This window comes from Babylonia areolata, chromosome 8 (assembly GCF_041734735.1).
Source record: "Babylonia areolata isolate BAREFJ2019XMU chromosome 8, ASM4173473v1, whole genome shotgun sequence".
Classification (NCBI taxonomy): domain Eukaryota; kingdom Metazoa; phylum Mollusca; class Gastropoda; order Neogastropoda; family Buccinidae; genus Babylonia; species Babylonia areolata.
Window position 1 is genome coordinate 171227 of NC_134883.1, and position 19863 is coordinate 191089.

The 19863-nt window shown below is 44.9% G+C and overlaps 1 protein-coding gene across 3 annotated transcripts in view; it reads right to left on the reverse strand.

Annotated features, from left to right (window-relative positions):
- Nucleotides 1–15138: 15138 nt before the first annotated feature.
- Nucleotides 15139–19863, reverse strand: part of LOC143284444 (ribonuclease P protein subunit p14-like) — a 43414-nt gene continuing 38689 nt past the window's right edge. Inside the window, exon 7 of one of the 3 annotated variants that reach the window (XM_076591080.1) lies at nt 15139–19251. In XM_076591080.1, the coding sequence (XP_076447195.1) occupies nt 19189–19251 (63 nt within the window). In that variant the 3' untranslated portion in view covers nt 15139–19188. The remainder of the gene's footprint in view (nt 19252–19863) is intronic. The other 2 variants (XM_076591079.1, XM_076591081.1) reach the window with 2 other exon arrangements.

The following is a 19863-nucleotide window of genomic DNA, read 5'->3' on the forward strand; positions in this document are numbered from 1 at the left end:
CAGATTGGTTACAGTGTTAATCAGAAACATCTCCCTACAGATTGGTTAAAGTGTTAATCAGAAACACCTCACTACAGATTGGTTACAGTGTTAATCAGAAACACCTCACTGTGGTTCATCCGTCGGGATCGACGAGGACCATCTAGTCATCCTGGGGGTGGGTTGGTTGGGCTCTGTGGGTGCGCAGATGACTGGTCAGGCCAGTCTGCGCCTGGAAGGTTCTGACGCATTGTGGACAGGGGATGGTGGCGGCTGTCAGGACTTGCTGGCACTGCTTTTCCTGGCCTGTCTGCGTTGCTCTGCTGCAGCGATTTTGTTGGCCTCACAGGATTTGGCGCCTTTGTGGACAGCTGAACGCCACTTTGGTCTGTCCATTGCATTCAGCTCCCATGTGTCGTGGCTGATGTTGAAGGCCATCAGAAAAGCTTTCAGAGTGTCTTTGAAGCGCTTCTTTTGGCCTCCATGGGAGCGCTTGCCATGTTGGAGTTCGCCATACAGCAGTTTCTTGGGGAGCCAGTGGTCTGGCATGCGAACTACATGGACTGTCCAGCGCAGCTGGGCCTGCGTCAAGATGGTGTAGATGCTGGGCAAGTTTGCACGAGTGAGCACCTCTGTGTCAGGGATCTTCTCTTGCCACTTTAAGCCGAGAAGTTTTCTGAGGCTGGTGGTGTGGAAGTGTTTCAGCTTTTTGGCGTGGCATTTGTAGACCGTCCATGATTCACATCCATAGAGCAGTATGGTGAGAACTATGGCCTTGTATACTTTGAGCTTCGTCTCCAGGGTGATGCCTCTCCTGTTCCAAACGTTCTTATGGAGTCTGCCGAAGGCAGCGCTGGCTTTGGCGAGTCTGGCATTCACCTAGTCGTCGATGACAACTGTGCGAGAGAGTGTACCCTCCAGGTATGTGAACTTGTCCACCGCATTCAGTCGTTGCCCGTTCATGAAGATGTTTGGTTCAACGTAAGGCTTTCCTGGAGCTGGCTGGTGCATCACCTCAGTCTTTGTGCTGATTGTGAGGCCAAAGTTGTCACAGGCAGCAGAGAACTTGTCAACGCTGTGTTGCATGTCAGCTTTGGAGGCAGCGTTGAGAGCGCGGTCATCAGCAAGCAGGAAGTCGTTGACGGTGTCTGTCCTCACCTTGGTTTTTGCTTGAAGCCTCCTGAGGTTGAAGAGTGAGCCATCTGTGCAGTACCTGATGCCAATGCCTACGTCAGCGTCTCTGAAGGCATCTGTCAGCATGGCTGAAAACATGAGACTGAACAGGGTGGGGGCAAGAACACACCCTTCCTTGACTCCGTTGGAGACAGGGAATGGTTCTGAAGTCTCTCCGTTGTCTTGGACTCGGGACAGCATCCCATTGTGTAGTTGCCATATGATGGTGGTGAACTTTCTGGGATATCCGTACTTCACCAAGATTCTCCAAAGGCCATCTCTGCTAACAGTATCGAAGGCCTTGGTCAGATCGACATAGGGACCAATAGAGGACGAACCACTCCCTGAATAGCGTAACAAGCCCCCCCTCTAGAGGTACTACCCCTCCCGTGCAGAAATACCTCACTACAGAGTGGATAAAGTGTTAGTCAGAAACACCTCACTACAGAGTGGATAAAGTGTTAGTCAGAAACACCTCACTACAGAGTGGATAAAGTGTTAATCAGAAATACCTCACTACAGAGTGGTTAAAGTGTTAATCAGAAACACCTCACTACAGAGTGGATAAAGTGTTAATCAGAAACACCTCACTACAGATTGGTTAAAGTGTTAATCAGAAACACCTCACTACAGAGTGGATAAAGTGTTAATCAGAAACACCTCACTACAGATTGGTTAAAGTGTTAATCAGAAACACCTCACTACAGAGTGGATAAAGTGTTAATCAGAAACACCTCACTACAGATTGGATAAAGTGTTAATCAGAAACACCTCACTACAGATTGGATAAAGTGTTAATCAGAAACACCTCACTACAGAGTGGTTAAAGTGTTAATCAGAAACACCTTACTACAGAGTGGTTAAAGTGTTAATCAGAAACACCTCACTACAGATTGGATAAAGTGTTAATCAGAAACACCTCACTACAGATTGGATAAAGTGTTAATCAGAAACACCTCACTACAGAGTGGATAAAGTGTTAATCAGAAACACCTCACTACAGAGTGGTTAAAGTGTTAATCAGAAACACCTCACTACAGATTGGTTAAAGTGTTAATCAAAAACACCTCACTACAGAGTGGTTAAAGTGTTAGTCAGAAACACCTTACTACAGAGTGGATAAAGTGTTAATCAGAAACACCTCACTACAGATTGGATAAAGTGTTAATCAGAAACACCTCACTACAGATTGGTTAAAGTGTTAGTCAGAAAAACCTCACTACAGAGTGGATAAAGTGTTAATCAGAAACACCTCACTACAGATTGGTTAAAGTGTTAATCAGAAACACCTCACTACAGAGTGGTTAAAGTGTTAGTCAGAAAAACCTCACTACAGAGTGGATAAAGTGTTAATCAGAAACACCTCACTACAGATTGGATAAAGTGTTAATCAGAAACACCTCACTACAGAGTGGATAAAGTGTTAATCAGAAACACCTCACTACAGAGTGGATAAAGTGTTAATCAGAAACACCTCACTACAGAGTGGATAAAGTGTTAATCAGAAACACCTCACTACAGAGTGGATAAAGTGTTAATCAGAAACACCTCACTACAGATTGGATAAAGTGTTAATCAGAAACACCTCACTACAGATTGGTTAAAGTGTTAATCAGAAACACCTCACTACAGAGTGGATAAAGTGTTAATCAGAAACACCTCACTACAGAGTGGATAAAGTGTTAATCAGAAACACCTCACTACAGAGTGGTTAAAGTGTTAATCAGAAACACCTCACTACAGAGTGGATAAAGTGTTAATCAGAAACACCTCACTACAGAGTGGTTAAAGTGTTAATCAGAAACACCTCACTACAGAGTGGATAAAGTGTTAATCAGAAACACCTCACTACAGAGTGGATAAAGTGTTAATCAGAAACACCTCACTACAGAGTGGATAGAGTGTTAATCAGAAACACATCACTACAGGGTGGATAAAGTGTTAATCAGAAACACCTCCTTGTGCTGGCTACAGGCAAAGTGGTTAAAGTGTTAACTGGTTGAGTGCTAGAGAATTTTGAAAAAAAAAAATAAGTGCACTCCCCATGCCCGAAAATTATGCTGGCACATATCCACCACTCTGAACTGACTGAATCAAATCAAATCAAATTATGGTGCTTAGAGCCTCACCGACCACTAAGACCATCTCAAGGCTATCGCCACATTAATACCTACTACAAGGGGTAAAAAAAAAAAAGGGTCACCGCTTTAAACTTTCCACTCAAAGTTTGAAAAACCTTCCATAGTTTAAAACCATCAAATCTGATTTAAAATGTTTACTTCTTTCAAGAAGTCCATCAGCACCCATGGAGGGACATCATGAAACAAAGTCTTAGAGAAACCGCTGTGTAATGTCTGTGTCTAATGTCATGCAGATCCCAACAGTCAAGGAGCACGTGTTTCACGGTGAGAGGCCCATCACAGGGAATACATCAAGGAGCCTCTTCCCTCTTCAACAAGTGAGAATGAGTTTAAAAAAAAAGAAAAAGTGTGCCCTGCACAGCACAGACTGCTCCTTTCTGTTCTTCACCACCGATGGGTCTCTTTTAGGTCTGGACAGATTTGGAACAGCTTTTTGTCCGTCTGGGTGTTCCATTTTTCTTGCCAAGATCCTTAACATGACTGTTCACCTTCTGCTTCATGTCTGTGTATGGTACGAAGGATCTCAATAATTCTTCCTTTACAACGTTCTTGGCCAGCTGGTCTGCTCTTTCATTACCACGAAAGCCAACATGTCCAGGAACCCAGGCCAACACAGCCTCATATCCTTTCTTTGTTACGAGAGTAAACGCTTCATAGAATTCCAGCAGTTTGGGATGAGTGATATTCCTGCAGGCGATCGCCTCCAGGGCTGACAAGGAGTCAGAAAAAATCATGAATCTCTTTTGTTCCAAAGAAAGAACCATGTTTACCGCCAGAACCAGTGCGGTCAGTTCCGCAGTGTACACTGAGCTGTCAGACAGGATGTGTTCCGTTGAGGGCTGGTCAGGAAAGGCGGGACAGAATGCAGATGTAGCAACTCCGTCCTCCAACTTGGAACCATCAGTGAAGATTTTTTGGAAAGTGGGAAATTTGTGGTAGAGTTCCGAAAAGTAAGTTCTGTAGGCCAGTACTGGTGGAGTCTTTACAGTACAAGGCCAGATCAAATCAGACCTCAGGTGTTTTAAAGGTCCACAGAGGGCTGTCGGAGAACTTGGAGAAGTCTGAGATGCCACTGATATCCAGATCAGCATTTTCCAAGTGTGGCTGAATGTGCAGTCCAAGAGGAGGGATGCAGTTTGGGTTGTCTTCAAATTTCTTGTTGAAGGGGTTGTTGAATACAACGTCGTAAGCAGGGTTTTTGGGTTCAGAAAACAGTTTCAAGTATTAGTTTAGGGTCAGCTTCAGTCTGCGGTTGGAGAGAGGCGGTTCCCCCACCTCTGCGTACAAGCTGGGCACAGGGGTGGTGTGGAACGCACCTAAACTGAGACGGAGCCCTTGGTGGTGTATAGGGTCCAGCAGTTTCAGGTAAGACGGTCTGGCCGAGCCGTATACTACACATCCGAAATCCAGTTTGGACCAGACTAGGGCTCTGTAGAGGTGCAAAAGAGTTCTCTTATCAGCGCCCCAGTCCGTGTGTGCCACAACTCGGATGATGTTCAGGGCTTTTTGACAAGATATTTTCAGCTGTTTGATATGGCTGAGGAAGTTCAGCTTCTGATCAAAAACGACCCCTAAAAATTTGGCTTACTTGACCGCCAGGATGGTGGATTTTCCCAGACGGATTTCAGGGTCCAGATAGAATTGGCGAAAGTTATGAAAATGAATACACTCAGTTTTGGAGGACGAAAAGGTGAAACCATTCTCCTCTGCCCAACACTGAATTTTGTCCATGCAGAGCTGAAACCGTCGCTGGATGCTGGTGTACATGCTGCCAGTTGCATACAGGGCGAAATTGTCTACAAACAGTGAGCTGTCCGATCCCTTCTGAACCGACTAGATGATGTCGTTTATCTTGATGCTGAAGAGAGCCAGCGACAGAATGCTCCTTTGCGGAACACCCGGCTCCTGCTCGTGAATGTCGGACAAGGTGATGCCAATCCTCATCTGGAACTGTCTGTCTTGCAAGACTGGGGCAGGTGTCCATGGAAGCCAAGCTTGTGCAGGTCTGAGAGGATTCCAGATTTGCAGGTGGTATCGTAGGCTTTCTCTAAAAAAAAAAATATGGCCACCACATGCTGTTTGTTGACAAAAGCATTCCTCACTGTGGTTTCCAGACAAACCAGATGGTCAATGGTAAATCGATGCTTGCGGAAACCCCACTGTTCTTTCACCAGAGGGCCGTCGGTCTCTAGTTTCCACATCAGTCTTCCGTTGACCATATTCTCCATCAGTTTGCAGATGCAGCTGGTCAGTGCTTTTCCCGGTTTTGGCATCGGGATTATGAGGGCTTTCCGCCAAGAGGGTGGAAAAAAAGCCTGTGGTCCAGATATGGTTGTAAACTTTGAGCAGGGTGTCCAGACAGGTTTTGGGAAGATGTTTTAAAAGTTTATAATGGACCTCGTCCATTCCTGGAGAGGAATCCCTGCAGGTCTGAAGGGCAGATTTTAACTCGTTCAGAGTGAAAGGAAGATTGTAGCTCTCTGTGTTGCCAGAAGAGAAGTTGCAGGGCGTTTTTTTCTTTCAGGTTTTTGGTTTTGAGAAACAGAGCAGATTTGTTGGCAGATCTAGAGTACAGTTCAACTGTGGAGGCTAGCAAATTAGCAACTGCTTTATTCTCTGTGATCTGAGAGTATGAGATGGGGAGAAGTTGGGCAGACGTTTTTACCCTTAATTTTTTTTTAAACTCTCCACACTTTCTTGGGTGTGTTGGAGGTTAAGGAAGAGCAAAAATCTCTCCATGATTTTCTCTGGCTCTTTTTAAAAACATATCTGGCTTTCGCCCTCAGCTGAGGAGGCCTGAGGGGCGGGCAGACGAGACTGGAGAGGCGGGACGAGGGGGGAGGGGACGGGAGGCGGGACACCATGCCTCTGCCTGAGGCTCCCCCCCCTGCCCAGCAGCTCCTGAGGAACGCCGTACAGGATGGGAAGGTGTGGATACAGCACCTCCACCCAAGGCCAACGGTTTCAAAGTCAGTATGTCGTCTGTCTGCGTCCCTGTGGATGTCGTCTGGATCGCAACATCCACCATCCTGGGTCTGACAATTGATGTGTAAGATGGACCTGCCTTCAGCAGTATAGCCTCCACCAGCTTACGGGCTTCAAAGAATGAGATTTTCTTCTCCGTCTTCACCTTCTGGATTTCCTTTTCTTTTTTCCAGGTGGGGCAGTCTTTAAACGAAGACGGGTGGCTGCCTCCGCAGTTCACACAACGGGCTGGACTGATGCATTTGCCCTGGTGTGCTGCCTTTGAACAGGTGCCACACACCTCTTCCTCCTTGCAGCGGTCTCGCACGTGTCCGAACTTCTGGCACTTAAAAACCGTAGAGGGGACGGCACGTACAGACTTACGTTCACCTGCAGGTATCCGACTCTTATGTCCGTGGGGACATTCGGGCAGCAGAAGGTGAGGAAGAACGTGTTGGTCGGGACTCTGTCCGACCCCTTCTGTACTGTCACCCTGTAAACATCTGTCACTCCCTGAGAGGATAGCTCGCTCATAATTTCTGCCTCAGACACTCCTCTCAACTTGGCATCTGATGACCCCCTTCGAGCAGTTCAGCCCTTTGTGAGGGGAGACCTTCACTACCTGTCAGGTCTTGACGACCTGGAGTGGCAGGCAGTAAATAATAAAATTAAAGGCTGGCTCCCACCAACGATCACACCAACAAAATAAACACTTGTGACGAAGAACTTTCACCACATTCGCCAGCTACAGACACAAAATAACACAATATAACACTAAATAGCAATTTAACCTTTTATTTCCCTTCATACAACACGTGCACAGCCCACTTAATCACACACTCAACACTCAGCCTTCTCGTTCGCTTCCGACGTAATGCTAACTTCAGCACACTCCACACTGAACCCACAATCTTTCCACGCAATCCTGCGAGCAGCAATCTCAATGCCTGGTCGATAACCTCTCGACCACCACATACATAGGTCACCAATCAAAGAACATTCACAATCCAGCGTGCAAAGGTTATAGTACAACAAGAGCAAAAGACATTCTTAGGGTCTCTTATGATCGGTACGAATCACCACCTGGAGTTCCCGACAACCTCAAGGCACGTTCAGGCCTAGTTATTTAACACAGTACTTACGAAGAACTCTCTGACGTCATGAACTCCTCAACCGCATTGGAACACAGCACAATGCCTACGACTCAGCAAAGCGTCCACGATGAGCCACCGAAGCAGTCACCAAAAGGCCTCTAGGTGCACACCTAGTAAATAACTAGAACGCTACGCCGAAGACACTGACCATCCACCAAAAATTCCTAATGAGGAATTCCTCATTGTGCACTACACCACACACGCTGGAATCTCACGTCTCTGTTATGACTTGACACACGCACTACGCAGACGATGCCTCCACATCTTCAGCAGCAACAAATCGACGCGTCGCGCTGACAGCCACCACCTTTTCCCTCCTCTCATCGAAGAGCACGCTCGCGCTGGGACACTTCACCACGAGCGTTCCGGGCTCCTGACTCGTCGACCTCGGGGTGAAGTCTGAAGTCCGCCTCCTCCGGTAACCGCAGCTCCCCCACACGTGGATAACCAACGTTCCACTCTCTCTCTGTCCGAGAACCTTCACTCAGCTTCCCCTACCACACGTCGGACCACTCACACAGGGAGAATGTACAGGGGTGGGATAGATCTAGACGGTAAAACAAAATATGATTAGGCAAATCCAGCCAGAAGAAAAGGTTATGGGGCTATGTACAGGAACAGAGATGCACAATGGGAATTTCACGTATCCAACGTCCTCCGACGCCAGCTGGCCATGCTTTCCCAGGACGACGAACACAAAATGGGAACTGGCTCACACTCCGTACTTCACAGTCACTGGTGACAAAGGAATAACACTGTTCTTCGCCGCACAACAACGTTGTACTAGTAACGCAAGATGTACCTCACCCACAGCAATGCGTAGTACCCCAGTCCCAAAACAAACAACACAATCCTTCGGCACACTTCTAACAAGTGCTTCAGGCACAAGGAAAACAAGGAATAGTCCATCACCTCTGGACTGAAGTCCCTAGCCCACAGTACCACCGTGCACTAAGTCACATCCTAAACACATGGAGCAAAATACGCCTGCCTTCCGCAGGGAGCACACACATAGGTATCCTCCTAACTCCTCCCCACGTAGAACTCTAAGATAATGTCCCAGACAATGAAAACCTATTCTGATTGGTTAAAATATACTACAGCTGATTGGTTAAAACACACTACAGCTGATTGGTTGACCGTTCATCCACCTTACATTGGTTATACACAAGTCTATTTACAGATCTAGACTCTTGCACTCGCTGCCTGACTTGGCAACAACCACACTAGCATTTGGCGCTTAGCGCTGTCTCAGTCCTGACACTACCCGATCCACAAAAGTAACAGCTTTAAGCAGAAGCTGTGACTGCCTCTTCGATGTGGTTTGCACCAAAAACATACCGTTCCTCAGCCTCTTGGATGGACTTAGTGCATCTGCCAAACATTGAAAACCTTTCTGGATAGCAAAGGGGCTGAGAGCCGACAAGGGCTTGTCATCATCAGTGCCCTCCACCCCAAGCCATGACGGCCAATATCCAGAGGTCTCTCGGACTGAATCGGAGTCCGAGTCACTTTCCGTTCCTGGTCTCCTCCTCTTTGCAAGTTTAGGGGGGTGTGATTGGATGGAAGCCATGGTTTTTTTTTATCATTAATTCATCCCTCCCTTACCCACCCACCATGGGGTCCAACTTAGGGGCCAGGGTCAAGGGAACACCAGCTTGACCCCTTCCAGGTTTCGGGAGAGACATACGACCAACAGTCTAGCTCTAACGTGTTCCTCCCCGATCATGCCCAGCTCCCATGACAGAGAACTGAGCACTGCGGGGGTTATCATTGTTAGCCTCTAAACTGCCAGTCTTGACCCAACCCCATGTAGGGGTAGCCAATTGACACACACGGGCCAATGTGTGCCGCCTGTCTTAGGAGAGGTCCGAGCCAAAGGGATGTGTTGAGAACAGCATGCTCTCTCAATCCCCAGGATCTCATTCCCCTCCATCACAGGTCATGCCGCTTGGCAAACACGACGGGCCTGAAGAAGGCCACACAGAAAAAAGAATGTGGAAAAGAAGGCGGTAAAAAGAAGAAGAGAAAATAGCAAAGGGGACAGTGGGTCACTTTCAGTTTGGGCCTCACTCACGACCAGTTCGACATGGGAAGCCCTATCATGGGCATCAGTACCAAAAAAAACCCACTTATTCAGCCTGAACAGCTACAATGGCTATGTAGGTTGTCAATTAAGACCTGGGACCAGAGCAGTAAACCCTCAGAAGCACTGATGTCCCCACCGACATAGCTCACTCGATCACTGGCCACTAAGCCTCCCGACCACGACAAGGTAGTGACCCCCTGGGAGGAACTGACTGATTATAGACAGTGTACAACCTATAATAATTATACTGGCTCCTGTCCACCACTCTCAACTGACTGATTATTGACAGTGTACAACCTATAATAATTATACTGGCTCCTGTCCACCACTCTCAACTGACTGATTATAGACAGTGTACAACCTATAATAATTATACTGGCTCCTGTCCACCACTCTCAACTGACTGATTATAGACAGTGTACAACCTATAATAATTATACTGGCTCCTGTCCACCACTCTCAACTGACTGATTATAGACAGTGTACAACCTATAATAGTTGTACTGGTTCCCATCAACCACTCTGAATTGACTGATCATACACAGTGTACAATCTATAATAATTATGCTAGCACCTATCCACCACTCTGCCATTGTTTTTAACACAAGGAAGCCATTTATGATAATAAATACATCATCACCAATATCTTTTTTAGTTCTCATTCAGTAAAATATGTTCTCTTTGTGTTATTTATATGTTATGGTGAATAGCAGTGAATACATAACAAATGCTACCCCCAAATCAACCGTAAACAGAAACATCATTTGTGGCACAAAGAGGCGTTACAGGACTGTTACCCAGGCTCAGGTGGGGCACACGTTATTGACAGTTTAGTTTGTCCTTTCCACACTAATTCCCATTGCTTGAGTGAGATGTTTTCCTCCCTAGAACTATTTATGGTTCATTTGGGGTGTAGCCTTTGTTATGTGTTCATTGTTTCTCACTGTTACATAAATTTTTCATGAATGAATTTTCATTGTATTGATTTATGGACAGGGAAAATGAATTGACGATTTTGTTTTGAATAAAACATGTTTCTTTTTCATCACAGTGTGTTTAATATATGATCCTAAGAGAGTGTTGAATAGTATAGACTGACCAGTCAATATATGCTGAGCTTTGAAGGTAATTCATTTTATATTTTATTTGTCAATCAGTCAGTCATGAAGTGTCATCCCAGTGATAATGACACGGTTTGTTTGGGTTAGGTTAAAAACAAGAACATATAATCAGATTCTGAAATGAGGCAAAGACAGATAAATGTTGAACAATGAAGAATGACACTGACTGTTGCAGTCAGTCAGACACACAACCTTGTACACTGACTGTAGTCAGTTGCAGTCAGTCAGACATACAACCTAGTACACTGACTGTTGCAGTCAGTCACACAACCTAGTACACTGACTGTTGCAGTCAGTCAGTCACACAACCTAGTACACTGACTGTTGCAGTCAGTCACACAACCTAGTGCACTGACTGTTGCAGTCAGTCACACAACCTAGTACACTGACTGTTGCAGTCAGTCACACAACCTAGTGCACTGACTGTTGCAGTCAGTCACACAACCTAGTACACTGACTGTTGCAGTCAGTCAGTCACACAACCTAGTGCACTGACTGTTGCAGTCAGTCACACAACCTAGTGCACTGACTGTTGCAGTCAGTCACACAACCTAGTGCACTGACTGTTGCAGTCAGTCACACAACCTAGTGCACTGACTGTTGCAGTCAGTCAGTCACACAACCTAGTGCACTGACTGTTGCAGTCAGTCAGTCACACAACCTAGTACACTGACTGTTGCAGTCAGTCAGTCACACAACCTAGTACACTGACTCACAGTCAAACACACAACCTAGTACACTGACTTGCAGTCAATCACACAACCTAGTACACTGACTGTAGCAGTCAGACTCAGCCTAGTACACTGACTGTAGCAGTCAGGCACACAACCTAGTACACTGTCGCAGTCAGGCACACAACCTAGTACACTGACTGTTGCAGTCAAACACACAACCTAGTACACTGTCGCAGTCCGGCACACAACCTAGGATGTTTACAGCTCAGCCGTTTGCTGTTGGAGGAGGGGCGAATGTTTACAGCTCAGCCGTTTGCTGTTAGGGGTGAATGTTTACAGCTCAGCCGTTTGCTGTTCAGGTGGGTGTGAGGGGGGGGGGGGGGGTGAATGCTTACAGTTCAGTCGTTTGCTGTTGGGGAAAGGGGTGAATGTTTGCAGCTCAGCCGTTTGCTGTTCAGGTGGGTGTGAGGGGGGAGTGGGGGGGGGGGGGGGAGAGGGGTGTGAATGCTTACAGTTCAGTCGTTTGCTGTTGGGGAAAGGGGTGGATGTTTGCAGCTCAGCCGTTTGCTGTTCAGGTGGGTGTGAGGGGGGAGTGGGGGTGTGTGTGTGTGTGTGTGAATGCTCACAGTTCAGTCGTTTGCTGTTCAGTGGGGGTGAATGTTTACAGTTCAGTCGTTTGCTGTTCAGTGGGGTTGAATGTTTACAGTTCGGTCGTTTGCTGTTCAGTGGGGTTGAATGTTTACAGTTCGGTCGTTTGCTGTTCATTGGGGGTGGGGGTGGAGGGAGTGTTTACACTGTAGCATTCAGTTTCAACACATTGTGTATTACTACTTGTTTACAATATATCTATGTGTATTTCAAAGTGCATGTATATTGTTGAATGCTGAATAGAAAGATCATGGAAAACAGAAATGTATTTGTTCAGTTTATTATCAAAGTGGTTTTTTAATCCATGAGACAGATGTTTGGGGGAGCTTGCAATTGTTCACCCGAATTCTTATGCAGGATACATTGGATGATTTTTGTAGCTCGATTTCACTTTGTATTTATATTGACAATGACATGCTTTGTATTGATCAACATGATCCGGAATGCATCATGTTTATGTATGGGCATTTTTGTCAGTGCGCATTTTGCAATTGCCAGTGTTGCATTGATGACTGGTGTGCAATAAGTCTGAATTAAATATTTGGTGTTTTCAGGCTTCATCAGTGCTGTGCCATGCTTTCTGTGGGCTGACTAAATGTCATTACTTTTGTATTCATCGTTTTGTTTGCTGTTCATCTTGGCAAACCAAGGCATGGTTAGCTGCCCCTTCTTTTCTCTTTTTTTTTCTGTCAACAGAAACTTTGGTGTGAACTGATTTCAGTTCAGAGAAAGTGGACCAGGAACAGTTATGTCCCCTGTTTCTTCCTCTTCACCATCCCCAAACTTGAACCAGATTGTTTCCATTTCAGGTCCAAGAAACATGTGTATTTGCCAACCAACCTATTGTGACAGTTGTGTAAGTGTTGTTTTTTATTTTTTGTTTTTAGATGACATTTGTTGCTTCCAGTCCCTGCTTTTCCAGCTGAGTCGGAATGAAGCTGTGGTACCTGCACAGAAAATGTCTGAGGTATCTCTCTGGCTCCAGTGACTGCATCTCATATTTCCCTCTCCCAAAAGGTGTACATTCACAAGCTGTTATTTGCTCAAACCATCTCAGTCCTAATGATGATTATTTTACTTACAAAAATCTAGATTTTTTTCAGAGCAAAATTCTTTTCTTTTTTTTCTTAACTGTAACACCATTCACCCTCAGTCTGCCATACAAAGCCACACCCAGGGTGGTCGGTCTGTACAAAGCCACACCCAGGGTGGACTGTCTATACAAAGCAACACCCAGGGTGGACTGTCTATACAAAGCCATACCCAGGGTGGTCTGTCTATACAAAGCTACACACAGGGTGGACTATTGTCTGTACAAAGCCACACCCAGGGTGGACTGTCTATACAAAGCCATACCCAGGGTGGACTGCTGTCTGTCCAAAGCCACACCCAGGGTGGACTGTATGTACAAAGCCACACCCAGGGTGGACTGTCTATACAAAGCTACACCCAGGGTGGACTATTGTCTATACAAAGCCACACCCAGGGTGGAGTGTCTATATAAAGCTACACCCAGGGTGGACTGTCTATACAAAGCTACACCCAGGGTGGACTATTGTCTATACAAAGCCACACCCAGGGTGGTCTGCTGTCTGTCCAAAGCCACACCCAGGGTGGTCTGTCTATACAAAGCCACACCCAGGGTGGAGTGTCTATACAAAGCTACACCCAGGGTGGACTATTGTCTATACAAAGCCACACCCAGGGTGGTCTGCTGTCTGTACAAAGCCACACCCAGGGTGGTCTGCTGTCTGTACAAAGCCATACCCAGGGTGGTCTGCTGTCTGTACAAAGCCATACCCAGGGTGGTCTGCTGTCTGTACAAAGCCACACCCAGGGTGGTCTGCTGTCTGTACAAAGCCACACCCAGGGTGGTCTGCTGTCTGTACAAAGCCATACCCAGGGTGGTCTGCTGTCTGTACAAAGCCATACCCAGGGTGGTCTGCTGTCTGTACAAAGCCATACCCAGGGTGGTCTGCTGTCTGTACAAAGCCACACCCAGGGTGGTCTGCTGTCTGTACAAAGCCATACCCAGGGTGGTCTGCTGTCTGTACAAAGCCACACCCAGGGTGGTCTGCTGTCTGTACAAAGCCATACCCAGGGTGGTCTGCTGTCTGTACAAAGCCACACCCAGGGTAGTCTGTACAAAGCCACACTCAGTTATGTGTCCCTAGTTCAGCCTGTTACATTATCTGTTCCTTGCTGTCCCAGTGTCAGTGTCCAGTCTGTTACATTATCCATTCCTTGTGCCAATGTCAGTGTCCAGTCTGTTACATTATCTGTTCCTTGCTGTCCCAATGTCAGTGTCCAGTCTGTTACATTATCTGTTCCTTGCTGTCCCAATGTCAGTGTCCAGCCTTGTACATTATCTGTTTCTTGCTGTCCCAATGTCAGTGTCCAGTCTGTTACATTATCTGTTTTTTGCTGTGTCAGTGTCGAGTCTGTTACATTATCTGTTTTTTGCTGTGCCAGTGTCAGTGTCCAGTCTGTTACATTATCTGCTTTTTGCTGTCCCAGTGTCAGTGTCCAGTCTGTTACATTATCTGCTTTTTGCTGTCCCAATGTCAGTGTCCAGTCTGTTACATTATCTGTTCCTTGCTGTCCCAATGTCAGTGTCCAGCCTTGTACATTATCTGTTTCTTGCTGTCCCAATGTCAGTGTCCAGTCTGTTACATTATCTGTTTTTTGCTGTGTCAGTGTCGAGTCTGTTACATTATCTGTTTCTTGCTGTCCCAATGTCAGTGTCGAGTCTGTTACATTATCTGTTTTTTGCTGTGTCAGTGTCCAGTCTGTTACATTATCTGTTTCTTGCTGTCCCAATGTCAGTGTCCAGTCTGTTACATTATCTGTTTCTTGCTGTGCCAGTGTCGGCAGTGGGATCATCTGTTGATGTGCTGTGCCATGTCACATGGATCAGTGCTTATGCTTCCTTGGTTTACAAGTTAGTTCGACGCTGTACAATTTTACATCCAATAAACAGTTTGACTGTTGTCTTGCATCTGGTAAACAGTTTGAATGTGAAGTGTTGCATATTTGTTGAGTTTTCAGTCTGTGTCAGGATATGTCACTGTCTGCAGCAATACAATCTTCATGTAAAACACTGCATGAAGCATCAAGTTTATCATGTTTCATAATTACATTCAACAAAGGCAAAGAGATGCTTATGTGCACCTGGTAACAAGGATTTTATTGCATTTTTTCTTATGTTGTTATTTGTTTCAGAAATTTAATCCATTGGGTAACTGCACTCATGTTCAATTTTGATGCACATTAACCCCTAGGCTGCCTGCATGACGAGATAACTCATCATGGCAAGCATGTATGCTTCGCTGCCACAATGACGAGATAACTCGTCATCGAAATATTCTGACTTTTCCTTGCTTTGCATTCAGTTTGTTGACAAAAATGCGGGTAGCTTTAGCTTGGGGAATCTTTCTGGATTCTATTCATAGCTAGAAACACCATCTGCGTCATAAGGCAGTCCTTTATTTGAACGTTTTGGTTGGGTTACTGGCTGGGGTCTTTGCCTGGCTCCTCTCCTCGCTCGCTCAACAAAATGTCGGACTGACTCCATGCTCAAGACATGCGCTCGTGGCGAACTAAATCAACCAAGATTACTTTCTTTAGCTGATGCTCAGAAAGAATTGGAGCATAAATTCGAAGAAGAAGACAGTGGTGAACATTTATAGGACGATTTGATAGAAAATAAAGGGAGCAATCAAGAGAGTGGCCAAGATACAACTATCAGTGAGTGATGCCGGCTGTTCAACTCTAGCAGACGACAGGTCACCGAATTTTTAGCAGGACACCATATGAGCTATTTTCTTGGCACTCAGCCAACGCGGTCTGATGATAACTGGATGAAGTGACGGTGTGAGAGGGGTGAAGAGGAGGGGGGTGGAGACTGAGGGGGCGTGGCCTCACATCCATATTATCACTTGCAGAAGTCACAATGCATCTATTTCTTTTTCAGTTTTTTTTATATTGTGGTTGTTCTAGTATGATTTTGTGTGTGCAGATATCCATTTGTCCAGAAAATGATATTTTTGTGCAAATTACCAGACTAATGTTTGCAATGAACAAGTTGAAAATGTAACAAAAAACAAAACACTGATTTCAAAACAACAGCATGTCACTTAAAATGCATAAAATGGGAAAACATCATGTGTTTTGTATTCTTTATTCATTTCCCTTTCAGAAAATATATACTTTTATGGGTCTTTCTCCAATAACAAAGAGCACAGAATTTTTTGAAAATTTATACCCGTTTTTTGTGAAAAAACCCTGGCAAATAGATTTCACTTAAATCTTATTTTCCTGGCAGCGAAAGGGTTAATTTGGGGTAATAACAGTGAACTGAACATGACTGCAATACCTGAGTCATTATGTTAATACTCACTGTTTTCAGCACAGAATGAACACAGACCAACACTCATTGTTTTCAGCACAGAATGAACACAGACCAACACTGTTCTCAGCACATAATGAGCACATACCAACACTCACTGTTCTCAGCACAGAATGAACACAGACCAACACTCACTGTTCTCAGCACAGAATGAACACAGACCAACGCTCACTGTTCTCAGCACAGTATGAACACAGATCAACACTGTTCTCAGCACAGAATGAACATAGACCAACACTGTTCTAAGCACAGTATGAACACAGACCAACACTGTTCTAAGCACAGAATGAACACAGACCAACACTGTTCTAAGCACAGAATGAACACAGACCAACACTGTTCTCAGCACAGAATGAACACAGACCAACACTCACTGTTCTCAGCACAGAATGAACACAGACCAACACTCACTGTTCTCAGCACAGAATGAACACAGATCAACACTGATCTCAGCACAGAATGAACATAGACCAACACTCACTGTCCTCAGCACAGAATGAACACAGACCAACACTGTTCTCAGCACAGAATGAACATAGACCAACACTGTTCTCAGCACAGAATGAACACAGACCAACACTGTTCTAAGCACAGAATGAACACAGACCAACACTGTTCTCAGCACAGAATGAACACAGACCAACACTGTTCTAAGCACAGAATGAACACAGACCAACACTGTTCTAAGCACAGAATGAACACAGACCAACACTGTTTACAGCACAGAATGAACACTGGCCAATACACTGCACAGATTGGACTTGGAGTCAATTAAGCAAGGATTAGCAGGATATTGAAAAATGCTCTTATTGTTTCACCCCAATGCCATGAAAAATTACATACTTGAATGCATGCACACACACACACTTGAAATACTTAATCTGTTCATGTTTTCTCTCATACGTTTACACTTTCAAAATTCATATTCAGCTTTCAGACTGGCCCCAAACAGACAAAAGGAATGGTTCTCTGTCATTCCCCACAAGGTAGCGGCTGTGAGCAGTATATAACTAAACTTCACATCCATAATACATCCAGGTGAATGTAATAAATCACTCTCATTTCTATACTTGTTCAGAAAGCTGAAGACATTAGAAAGAACAAAAATCAAACACCACGCACCATGTTCAAAGTTGAACACAATATGCAGTTGCACATTCACATGCACACACATGTTCGCTCACTTAAATGCACAGTCTCATTGATAAGTACGCATACCTGACATCTGTTTCAATGTCTCAAATGACAATGTAAGTATTGTTTCCCACACATATGAACATACACACACACATATGCTGAAACATCTATACATACTTGCAAATGTAAGTGCTGTCTCTCTCTCTTCCTCTCACTCACACACACATACGCATTGTTGTATTTGTATTTTTATTTCTTTTTATCACAACAGATTTCTCTGTGTGAAACTCGGGCTGCTCTCCCCAGGGAGAGCGCGTCGCTATACTACAGCGCCACCCTTTTTTTCTGTATTTTTTCCTGCGTGCAATTTTATTTGTTATTCCTATCGAAGTGAATTTTCTACAGAATTTTGCCAGAACAACCCTTTTGTTGCCGTGGGTTCTTTTATGTGCACTAAGTGCATGCTGCACACGGGACCTCGGTTTATCATCTCATCTGAATGACTAGCGTTCAGACTACCACTCAAGGTCTAGTGGAGGGGGAGAAAATATTGGCGGCTGAGCTGTGCTTCAAACCAGCGCGCTTAGATTCTCTCGCTTCCAAGGCGGACGCGTTTCCTCGAGGACATCACTCCACTTGTTTAACCCTTTGAGCCATGACCACCGCTTTACCGGTGGTGGGGAGGGGTGGCATAATGCCTGGCCACAGGTTGAGCGGTGCGTAAACACTGGTGTCGTGTTCTGCTATTGGTTGACTTATATTGAAGAGCCAATCAGAAAAACTGTAATATTCCGACGCCAGCGAACGCAGTACCAACATTGCCGCGCCCCCTCACTGTGTTTTGTGGATGTGCTTTGGATAAAAAAGATCGATTTCTACCATGAAGTGTGCAGAGTCTCAACCTGACACACCTCCTTTGATCAACTGATTCTGCATGCACAGATTCATTTTCAACATCACTATCTGTAGCAAAATCATCCGATTCGAATTCCACCTCACTATCAGAGTAATCATTGTCATACTCTACTTGCGATAAATCATCAAGCATATCAATTACTTGCTGCATTGTGTACAGTTGTTTTCTCGCACGTTTTGTCCCTGATTTCTGCCCTGACGGGCCAGGTTGAGACTGCACGCTTCAAATGTTTACACACCGCTCAACCGGTGGCCGGGCATTGTCATTTTTCTCTGCCACCAGTAAAGCGGTGGTCAGGGCTCAAAGGATTTAATACCAATTATTTGGACATTTTGGCTCATGAGCTCAGGCAGAAGGGTTAAAATTGCTCAGAAACTCAGGGCTCAAAGGGTTAAATTGAACTTACTAATGTCATCAATCTCTCCTGAAAATGTTTGAAAATTTTCCCTATTTTTATACAAAGCTTTCAAATTCAGAGAAATTGTAACTTTGTGATTATATTTTATTGTTCTGCATACTACACCATAGCACTGTTTTACTTACATTTTTGTTTGACTGAATATCTGGACATTCACTGGCTTGCAATGTCATGTCTATATATATATATAAAAGAATAATGTTCACATACCTCTTTATAACAGGCCTAGGCTATGCATATACATGAATAAACACTCTGGAATCTGGAATATCTCTCTCTCTCTCTCTCTCTCTCACACACACACACACACACACACACACACACACACACATACATGCACACACACTTTTAACAACAGTGGCACCATCACAACTGTGGAATATCCCAGGTACGACTGTTGCTGGATATGCCCATTAGGCTGCTAGCCATCTGCAACACATGTAGTTTACGGTTCACACACTAGTCCCACATTGTATTTCACTTTATACACTGAGTGCTGACAATCGCACATATTAATTTACTGTTCACACTGAGTGCTGACAATCGCACATATTATTTTACTGTTCACACTGAGTGCTGACAATCACACATATCACTTTACTGTTCACACTGAGTGCTGACAATCACACAATGTATTTTACTGTTCACACTGAGTGCTGACAATCACACAATGTATTTTACTGTTCACACTGAGTGCTGACAATCACATGATGTATTTTACTGTTCACACTGAGTGCTGACAATCACACATATCACTTTACTGTTCACACTGAGTGCTGACAATCACACATATTATTTTACTGTTCACACTGAGTGCTGACAATCACACATTGTATTTTACTGTTCACACTGACTGAGTGCTGACAATCACACATTTTATTTTACTGTTCACACTCAGTGCTGACAATCACACATATTATTTTACTGTTCACACTGAGTGCTGACAATCACACATATCACTTTACTGTTCACACTGAGTGCTGACAATCACATGATGTATTTTACTGTTCACACTGAGTGCTGACAATCACACATTGTATT